The sequence below is a fragment of the Centrocercus urophasianus genome, unplaced genomic scaffold (assembly GCF_019232065.1).
Source record: "Centrocercus urophasianus isolate 14NV4802_14NV808 unplaced genomic scaffold, USGS_Curo_1.0 seq_73, whole genome shotgun sequence".
NCBI classification, from domain to species: domain Eukaryota; kingdom Metazoa; phylum Chordata; class Aves; order Galliformes; family Phasianidae; genus Centrocercus; species Centrocercus urophasianus.
Genome location: NW_024885344.1, coordinates 6,774,749 through 6,784,351, shown reverse-complemented (window position 1 = coordinate 6,784,351; position 9,603 = coordinate 6,774,749). Strand labels below are relative to the sequence as shown.

Here is a 9,603-nt window from a genome sequence, read left to right as displayed (position 1 = left end):
GCTCTGATTTCAGCAAAGAACGGCTCTGATTTGAAGGTAAAGGAGTAAAAAAGAGAGTAAGTAGCTCAGTGTGGGCTGATTCAGCCCTGCACTGCAGAGTCCTGTGCTTGTTCTGCACTTTTGTGGGTCTGTCTGTGCAACTCTGCCTACTGCATTTCCCAGCCCAGGTGCACGCTGAGGGGTATTCCCACTTCATGCATTGAGATGGGGGTTTCGCTTTGCAAGGCAATGGCAGCTTTGGGTTTTCGAAGAATGATTATCAGCAGAAGCTGAATGGCAGGAGAAGATCTGGAGCGTTCCTGGCCACATGAGGGGCAGGAGGGAAAAGGTGAAAGTCAGGCGTTGGTGCCCAGTGTGAGAAGTTAAGCAAAAAGGACAAGCTATGCCGGCTCACAGGGATGTTGACTTTACTGATACGCCTGCCAGAACCATTAGCTCCGCCTGGCCGTTCTGCTCATGCCTGGCAGATGCGCGCGAGTATGGCGCAATAACCAGAAGGAAATGCTGCTTAGCTCCACTCCTTAATGGGCCCTGGGCTAGTGGGAAGGCATCCCTGACGTCCGGCAGCGGCGCTCCAGTTGGCCACTTGTATTTTATTTCTGAAGATCTCACTGCGTGCTAGGGTCCTCTTCCACGTGGACATAGGGGTCAGAGGGCTGTGGTGACGCATAGGCATGTGACTGACACCCGTCCGTCATGGGAAGTGGATGGGCAGCCTGCTGACAGCACTGTGAGTAGGGGACTCTGGGGAGGCAGCACGCGTGGGGCTCTGACACCTCTCCTGGGATGCAGCCAAGCTGGGGAGGGAGGCGGAGGAAGTTGGGGATTTCGCAGTTTGTAGGTTTTGCTTTTGGCTCCGCTGGAAGGACACCTGCTTGCTGTTAGTCAGGCCATAAACCATGGTTGTCTTCGTTAATACCTCCGTTCTGAGAGCGGAGGCAATGTGGAAGGTGGTGTGAGGTTGCTTTTCATCTGTGCAGGCTATTGCAGCACGGACGTGAAGGCAAATTTATGGGATATCTGTTACACAAGAGCAGATAGTGATATCTTTGGTAAAAGGTGGAGGACACTGAATCCTGACAATGAAATATGTCTGTCTGCTATATTAAGAGCTTTACCTTCATTTCTTTCTCCTTGGGGTTAGCTGCTGAGTGAAAAAAAAACTGTCCGGGAGCACAAGCATTGGGAAGTGAAAGTGAAAGCGGGACTGAAGTGCACCCTTTTGGAGAGAGGGTGGGGTTAGAGCAGAGCAGGGGTCCCGGATCTATGCAGGGGTAGCAGTGGTCTGTGGAGAAGGGGGAGAGGGAACACGGATGGGGGGAGCAGGGGGAAGAGCTGCTGGAAACTTCATCTGATTCTTCCCAGCCTCCTTGCCCATTTTCCTCTGTTCCTTCTCCACCCCCTCCAAATCCCACACTCTATCCAAGAACTCACAGTTCTGCCACGGCAGCAGCATACCGCTGTGCAGAGGGGAAAGAAGGGGTGAAGGCATCCAAAAAAAGCTCCCAGGAGCATTGGATCTCATGAATGTCCTGCAATGGGGTTTGAAAGAAAATGAATTGGGAGCGTTTTTCTAGGAAAAGCCTGGCTAGTGTTACTCTGTATAAAGAGCACAACAGTCTGAAGACAGCGGTGGAACAAGCTAAGGCTGGGAAAGGGACTTATGTCCTTCCTTGCTCTTTGTTCTGGCAGGCCAAGGGGCTGCCAGGCCTTTGTTCATGGGCCTTTGTACTGCAACCAACCCTAGAAGGGAACTCCTTGTTTGTTTTCCCTTGACTAGCCTGCTTTGAATAGCCCGATCCCTGCCAAAGCATGAAGGATGTCAGAATCAGATGAATGACCATTTCCCATTTCCCCTTGCACAGCCTGTTGAAATTCCTTGGGCTGCTGTGAGCATCTCCACCACAGACCCTTGCAAACTCCACGGCAGGCAGGTGGGCAACTGGCTTGGCTGCATTTGTGCGCCCTGCAATGAGGTCATGATGCAGGAGCATAGAAAAATGTTTGCTGGGCTGCAATCCAAAGCTGGGACAATTGAAGGAGGAGGAGGGAGAAAAAGCAAAGGGAAATTTGTATTTGAATTGCTGGTGGCCACCTGTTCTGCCCTCAGAGGTGGCATATCTTAAGGTGGAGCATGGGGCAGGCACTTTGAACTGACATGGGGAAATTCTAGGAAAAAATTATTCACTCAGAGTGTAGCAAACCACCAGTACAGGCTGCCCAGAGAAATTGTGAATGTCTCATCCCACAGCGAGCTGTGTTTGGCATGGGGAAGCCCAGCCTCTCCTCACTGGGGCCCCTATCCTCATACAGCCCCTTTTCTTTCCTCATCAGAGAAGGAGGAGTGGTGCTGCTGGTGCTTTCTGAAGGCAGTGGGATTTCTGCTTAACAACTGTGTCTTGTTGCTGTTATCCAGGTGGCACTGCTGACCTTCATCTAAGAAACCAAGTTAATTGCGCCAGTCGTGTTTTCTCCTAATACACATTTTAGAGAAAAAATGGTGACCCAAGCCACAGAACTCAGGGTCATTCCTCTGATACGTGACATGTCAAATATGATGTAAAGCCTGTAAAATAGATTAATTTCCTTGATTCCGTACTTCCTAGCCCAAGAAGTCTCCTTTTCTGAGATGTCATTAGGCTTCTGAGATCAGCAAGGATACTGTATAGGTCGACAGCTTTGGGAAAGACTGACTCTGGATTTCTCTTTCTGTGCTAGGGGTGAGGACGCAGCCAGGCACTGACCAGTTCTCCTGTGCTTCTGGTGCCTTCAGACCCTTCTGTTCATCATCAGAATGGCGTATGCCTGGTATTGGCTTGACGACTTGGGGCAGTGGATTGAATATGGGAAAGAGGTGAGATCCATGGTTTGATGCTGAAAGCTCCTGCTTAGCCATCTTTGGAGAGTTGCTTAGTATATACTGTTTGGCAGCTGATGTGTTTTACATGTCCTGCTGGTGCCACTGTAGTGCTGCTTTGATGCCCTGGTGGATTGTCTTATGAAGCGTCCATCAAAGCAGTACTGAGTCTCTGTGAAAGCTTCCAAAGGACTGCCTTCAGAAATGGGCGTATTTTCCAGAGATGATGCAGGCTGAAGCTGACCTCACAGGGTAAACACTTTGGTTGCTGTTGTATCAAGCAGTTGTTCTCTGTGAGGTACCTTCCCCAAAGAACAAAATGCTGGAAGTCTTTGAGACTAGTTCCACACAGCATCTCATCACAGGGACCTGAGGAAAAACTGGTATGTTCCCACAGTGCCACTTACACCACAGGCTTATTTCTAACGTGTGTAATTTCCTTGTTCTATCTGTAGCACCCGATTTACCCCCATGCCACAGTAAATTCTGCAGATCTGGAGGAGGCATTTCTAGCTGACCAGAGAGGCACTCTGACGTTTTGTGCTGGTTCTCAGATATATGAATTAAACTTCAAAGGTAAAGTACTTCTTTGCTTAATATTCATTACACTGCGTTGCTGACTCTAAGGTAGCCTTTTTCATACAAAGAATTGTCAACCTGTGGGTATCCGGATTTCTTGGAACATGTCTTTTTTCCTCTTATCAGTTCTCTCCAAGCAGAGCTTGAACATTATGTACTTTTCTCTGTAGTTCTGAGATTCTCTGATCAAACTTCTAGATTTCCGCATCATTAGTCAATGCTGCATATTGAGAACAAGAACTGAGATAAAATACTTCATGGTATTTGACTTAGGCATTTGGGTTTATATAACTGAAGAGGAAACAAGAAAGGAAAAAAAAAAGATCAGAAAAGTCAAATGGTGAAGCAAGCTCTAGTAGACATAAACTAGTTATGAGAAAACACACAGTGCAGCAAAGGAAAATTATGGGCTAGTTACAGAGAAAGAGAATGGAAAAATTAGAAATGCTTATCTGTTTCTAATTTATTTGTATTTTAACCATTTTAAGGTTTCTGTTAGTTTTCGAAAATTAAAATTTGTTTCCTGGCATGAATAGAAAATGTGACGTTTGAAGGAAGAAACAATGGCTGGTTAGCAATGTCACACTGCGTGTGCTCTGTGATACTGTTACAGGATGAGAAACAAAAGACAGGCTTTCCTCTAAGCACCAAGTAACAATCCTGTACTGCCAGGAAAGTTAGGCTTAGGGACTCCATCACATTGAAAACCCTTCCCTGCTGCAGGCCAGACATCAGATGTGGTTTTCTCTGGCTGGCAGCCCAGGTGTGAGTACATCTGCAGGTGCAGTAGTTGGTGGTTGCCTTTCAGCTTCACAGCCTACACTAACAGGCTGTTGACCTTGGTGATCTCCAAGCAGAAGCTGCCCAAGTGGGAACGGTCTCAAACTATTAAGTAGGGAATGGGGTGAATGTGATAGCAAGAATGTCACCCTGCAGCCATCCTGGGCTACCTGCTTTTAAAACTTTTCCTACGTGCATTCCCTGGGTAATAAATTGCATAGTAGTGAGTCATTGTGTTTTTCTTTCAAGACATGGTCCAAAGAAATGTGGTCTATGCAACTCAAAGAAAAGTTATGCGGCTGCCAAAAAATTTGTACTCTCGACGTGAGCAGGACAAAAGGTACTATACTTGCATTATTTAATGGAGATGTTAGATGATGGCATTTTTCTACTAAGAAATCCCTCTTTTCTCTCTAGAATTCAGTTTTAGATTTCTTAAATTCCTTTTTAGAAATGAAATTTGCTGACTGGTTTAACATTAATTTTTGCTGTGACATTATTTGTAAATTATGCAATACTTCTGTGAAATGTGCGTGAGGGATGTTCGGTGGCAATCCTGGCAGCCACTGGAGACTGGAGACCTCTAGGGTAGATTTGTTCCTTCTGTGAGAGCAAGATCATATAGGGCTGACACAACTGTGCCAGGAATTTTTGTTCCTTGACTTGTAGCTCAACAGTGCTAAACCATACACAGGGCAGGAACAGGGGAGTGCCAGGCCTGAGACTGTGGAGCAGATAGATGCCATTTCCTGGAAAGCTGAAATGTTAAATAAAATAGAAGAAATTCCTGTAAATGAAGTGTCCTGGATGCAATCATTTTTAGTTTGTATTTTCATAGGAGTTTGGTCTGACAGCATTTGGGCATGTTTGCTTTAAAAGTTAGTTGTGCTATTGCTTTATTTCAAAAAGAGCTATCTTGACTTTCAGAAACTTACTGGCAGGCAGTGCATAAGAACCCATGAGTTCAATTTAAGGGCTGGTTCAACCAAAGGCTGGCTGATTTAAAAATAAAGCAAACTAGAACTTCTGAATCGATGGTAATGCCCCTATTGCCTGGGGCAAAACATTCATGCCAGGTGGATGATTGAAGACTTGTGTTGGAAGTTATTAAGGACTAACTAATGCAGCAGTGCATGGGGACATTACTGCCCACCCATGTCCTCTGCCAGGCTGATCCTGGGGAAGGGAAAGTGGGCTGCTTGTCTGGTCAGTGACTTTGAGATGAGTAGGCACCTGGAGGGAGAGGGCTCTCATCCCAGCTCACTAGAAGTTCAAGCAGCTCACATAGAGGTCTATTGGAGAGCAGTCGTATAAACTACGGTAATTCTTGACCAAAGGTCTCCTACAAATGCCTGCCAAGAAATTCATTAACATCACTAGGATGTGTATGGAAATTCAAACTGGAGAGAAAGGCAACTGGAAGGTTGGAAAAAAAAAGAAAAAAAGAGAATCCAGAGAAGCCTGAAAGCTGCTGTAGAGCTAGGTGCATTTTCCAGAAAGGAGATTTGGTGAGAAGAGTTGTGGATTGACTTGCTCTTTCTTCATTTTCACAGCCTGTATACAGAACCATCATGTTCACTTTATCCTCCAGAATGGGACCAATCAGCACTGCCTGAAATTGGGTACAAGGTATGAGTTTTCACATCACCAGTGGAGTGGGTGAATTGTGTCTATTTATTGGTCTACGTTTCTTGGTCTCTTTGAAGCAAATGTCATTTGCTGTGGTAAAATTAGAGCTGGACCTGTAAGGAAGTATCTAGAAGGACCTCAGGTATCAAATTAAGGTGAAGCTGATATTCACTCGTCTCCACCTTGGATGCTGCTGTGCATTTCAGCTCTAGGTTACTTTGAAGTAGAAATAATCTGGATGCATAAGAAGTGTGTACACTGAGGGAAGCTTGTGTTAGATTGCAATCATTTCCTTGTGCAGCAGCACCTCAGCGCCTGTGCTTCCAGCCTGGCAAGAGAGAGTGAAAGTGGGGATAGAACATTTGATTGGAAAGAGAGGAGAAACTAACGATTTTAATTGGTAGGGTTTTCCTTTTAATGTGAGCAAGTTGATAACTCCTTTGGAAGGACTGGGAGTTGTTACTATCAGAAATACCTTATTTCTGGTCTTTTTGAATTTTTCAGTTGGTAGATGTTGGCAACACTTCCAGTGAATACAGAAGAATTGAGAGTCTCTTTCAGAAGACGATGAAAGACTACAGCATCTGCCGGCTGCAGAGGATCCAGAACCCAACCCTTTGGCAAATTTTTCAGTGGTTTGTTTCTATTTTGTTTCATTATTCCGATGGTAGCAGAGCGTGTGGGTGTTTCCTGATCTACTGTCATCCACAGTCTGTGATAGGAGTTGCCAAAGGCAGTAGCCCAGCAGAGGTTCGATTGCCACGTTTCTGTGTGCAAAGATCCTGCTGGTAGTGAGTTTCACAATAGGTGCATAAGCACAAACATGTGTATACGCACAAAATGGGCTTTCATATATATACATGTAGTTGAACAAAAAATCAACACAGCACAGCACTCAAGAAATGATAAATAGTGCCAACAACGTCATGCTGTTCCCTTTTCTGGCTAATCTGGATGAAAGCCTGTTGGTGGAAAACAGATACAAACACACACCTGTACATGTCTCTTCAGGAGCTGGACTTAGACACTCAGCCTAGGGAGTGCTAGCCCTGGGATCCTCCCATCTCCAGCTGCATTCTGCACAGAGATATACATGTACAAATGGATCTCTCAGCAGACCCCTATACTTTGTGCTGCCATCAAGTAGTTTTCCTGAGCCTCATTGTTCCTCTGGTAGGCAAGCTAGAAACTGTTCTCTCTAGCACCTGGCCCAGAGATATGACTGCTCTGATACCCATGTCCCAGGTCACTTGCTCTCCTCTCTGGCTGTCCAGCTTGACATTCACTAGCAATCATGCACTGACATGCATAACCTTCCTTGCTTCACTTGCTGTTACCCTGAGGCTCCAGTCCAATTGCAGCACTGAGATCCTTCATATGCACTCCAGCACACTGGCTGTAGAGTTCACCACCCAGCATATGAGCTAGAAATGAAGTCTGATGAAGAGATAGGTCAGACTGCATGGATCAGGCACAGGGCATGGTTAGACAAGCCTACAGACAAGTCAGTCACCTGTCCATGCATGATTAGGGGCCTTCTTTATCTCCTTTTCCATCTGTCTTGCTATACGTGTAATCCCCAAATCATATGCCCTTCCCCTGCATCCCATAATAAGTTCTATACTCCTAAAGGGAGTACCCACCTCAGTCAACGAGCCATGCCCCAGAACCTTCCCATTGCTTGTGGTGCTAGGTGTCACCCCAGCCCCTAAGGGCCCCTTGGCAGGGACTGGGGCTTCTTGCTGTCTGGGCGTGTTATTGAGAATCCCTCACTTGTCACTGCCTCCACACTCCTCCATTTCAAAAAGAAATTTATTTTCCTTCACTGTGACTGAGTTGTGGAATCTCAAATTTATTCTTCTCATGGGGTTTAAAAAAATATATTGTTGTTTATCTGATAAAGCCAGAGGTAGAGTTTACACAGTTTTTACTGTGGCTTTATGCTGTTCATTTCATAACCATACTCATTCATTCAGGATTATAAAACCTGGGAACTGGGAACAATTCCCTCCTGAGAGATGTCTGTCTCTTTATTCTCTAATGTGATATGTGAAGTTGTATGCAACGTGGTCCACGATGATATGAGAACTTTCTGTTTTGCTGTAAGGAGCCAGCTGTGCTGCAAAGTACCAACAGGAGGGCACAGCAGGCAGTATCCCCACTGACAGTGGTTTGTGTCACTCTTCCTCCACAATCCCGAAGTATGAGGAGTTGGGTTGGGAAGTTGTCCTCATTTAAATCAGGGCAAAATGGCATTCATTTTTTGTCACTAGGCAGAAGGAGCACATGAAGAAGCTCCACAAATCAAACTGGGTGGATGAGCGGCTTCTGTTCCATGGGACAAACGCATCTCTTGTGCCAGCCATCTGTGAGCAGAATTTTGACTGGAGGATCTGTGGCACTCATGGGACAATGTATGGAAAAGGTACAAGGACATGAGCTGGACTTACATTGAAATTCTTAGGGTGTTTCTAGAACTCGGGGAAAAGCTCAGCACGAGCTGTGTTTTCTACTTATCCTATTTCTTTAGACTTTCTTTTGTTGGTGAAGCAGCACAAAGCTGTTTCTGCTATTGGTGAGAGCAGCCATGTCAACTCATGTAGTCCTACCATGCACCCACTCCCAGCTGCAGTGGGGACTCCATAGGCAATGGCAGACTTGGTGGGAGGGAGTTTGTGGCACAGCACAACAGGCTGCACATGTGACCAGTCTGTGTGACGTGGCTGTCCCAGATGCCACACACCTGCCCTTAGTGCAATCTCATCTGTTCAGATCTGCATCTCTGCAAGCTGTGTCAGCAGCCTTCAGGAGGGACGGAAAACATTCCTCCTTGCCTCAAGTATTTGCTGTTTCGCAAAGCTTTTAGACAGGTGGGACAGAGATATTGATGGAGAAATATGGCTAGCATCTGTCTGCTTTTAAAAAAGCCCACATGAAAACACTTGGCAAGGATATGTTCAGAGCTATTTGGGGCTGTTGGATCACTGGCTGCCAAAGAGCTAATAGCAGATGTTCATTCCTTGGTTGATGCATTCTCTTACCTGTGGCTTTTCCTGGTCCTAGGAAGCTACTTCGCCAGAGATGCCAGTTATTCTCATGAGTACTGTTCCTCTAGGATCAGCCGCTACAGCATGTTTGTAGCTCAGGTCCTTGTTGGGAAATTTGTTCGAGGGGACTCTGAATACCTTCGTCCTCCACCCACACCAAACAATCGCAACAGACTTTATGACAGCTGTGTGGATAACCCGGAAAACCCCTCCATCTTTGTCATCTTTGAGAAGCTCCAGATTTACCCTGCCTATATCTTGGAGTACAGCAGCAGTTCTCTATGTGTGATCCTTTAATGAATGGCAGAATATTCTTTGTATTTACACTGAAACGTTTTAATAAATCTTTTCATTCATGTTTGTACAGTTTTAGAACTTGCTAATGCTAAAATTTCCTTTAAGATACTAAAGAACATTTTGTAATGCAAAACAGTATCAGTCTCCCAAGGGTCTTGGGGGCATAGTTTTTGTTGCAGGACCTATTGTTTTGCCAACAGAAGGTGCTAAAGTTCCACCTTATCTCTTGCGTAGGGTGGGGTCATACATGCATACTGGGGTGGCTCTGCATACTCTAATGCAGTCATGTGTTCTGATGCTGGAAGCAGCACTGCTGAATTATGAAGTTACTATGATTAACTTTGCTTTATTTCATGATCAAGTCACCGTTGGCACTTCTCACCCTGTTCTTCCACATGCAGCCTGCCCATTCTG

At 45.6% G+C, this 9,603-nt stretch overlaps 1 protein-coding gene across 1 annotated transcript; it reads left to right on the top strand.

Annotated features, from left to right (window-relative positions):
• Positions 1-467: 467 nt before the first annotated feature.
• Positions 468-9,267, top strand: PARP12 (poly(ADP-ribose) polymerase family member 12). Its single transcript, XM_042837957.1, has 8 exons — positions 468-730; positions 2,719-2,854; positions 3,313-3,433; positions 4,466-4,556; positions 5,770-5,845; positions 6,350-6,480; positions 8,119-8,270; positions 8,909-9,267. The coding sequence occupies exons 2-8, from the start codon at positions 2,795-2,797 to the stop codon at positions 9,187-9,189; spliced, it is 912 nt and encodes a 303-aa protein (XP_042693891.1). The 5' UTR covers positions 468-730; positions 2,719-2,794; the 3' UTR covers positions 9,190-9,267.
• Positions 9,268-9,603: the final 336 nt, after the last annotated feature.

Excerpts from the sequence above, each read along its gene's own strand:
- PARP12 (XM_042837957.1), top strand. The coding sequence starts at position 2,795 with ATGGCGTATGCCTGGTATTGGCTTGACGACTTGGGGCAGTGGATTGAA. Across the intron at positions 5,846-6,349 it reads TGCCTGAAATTGGGTACAAG|TTGGTAGATGTTGGCAACAC; the intron begins GTATGAGTTTTC and ends TGAATTTTTCAG. Across the intron at positions 8,271-8,908 it reads TGGGACAATGTATGGAAAAG|GAAGCTACTTCGCCAGAGAT; the intron begins GTACAAGGACAT and ends TCCTGGTCCTAG.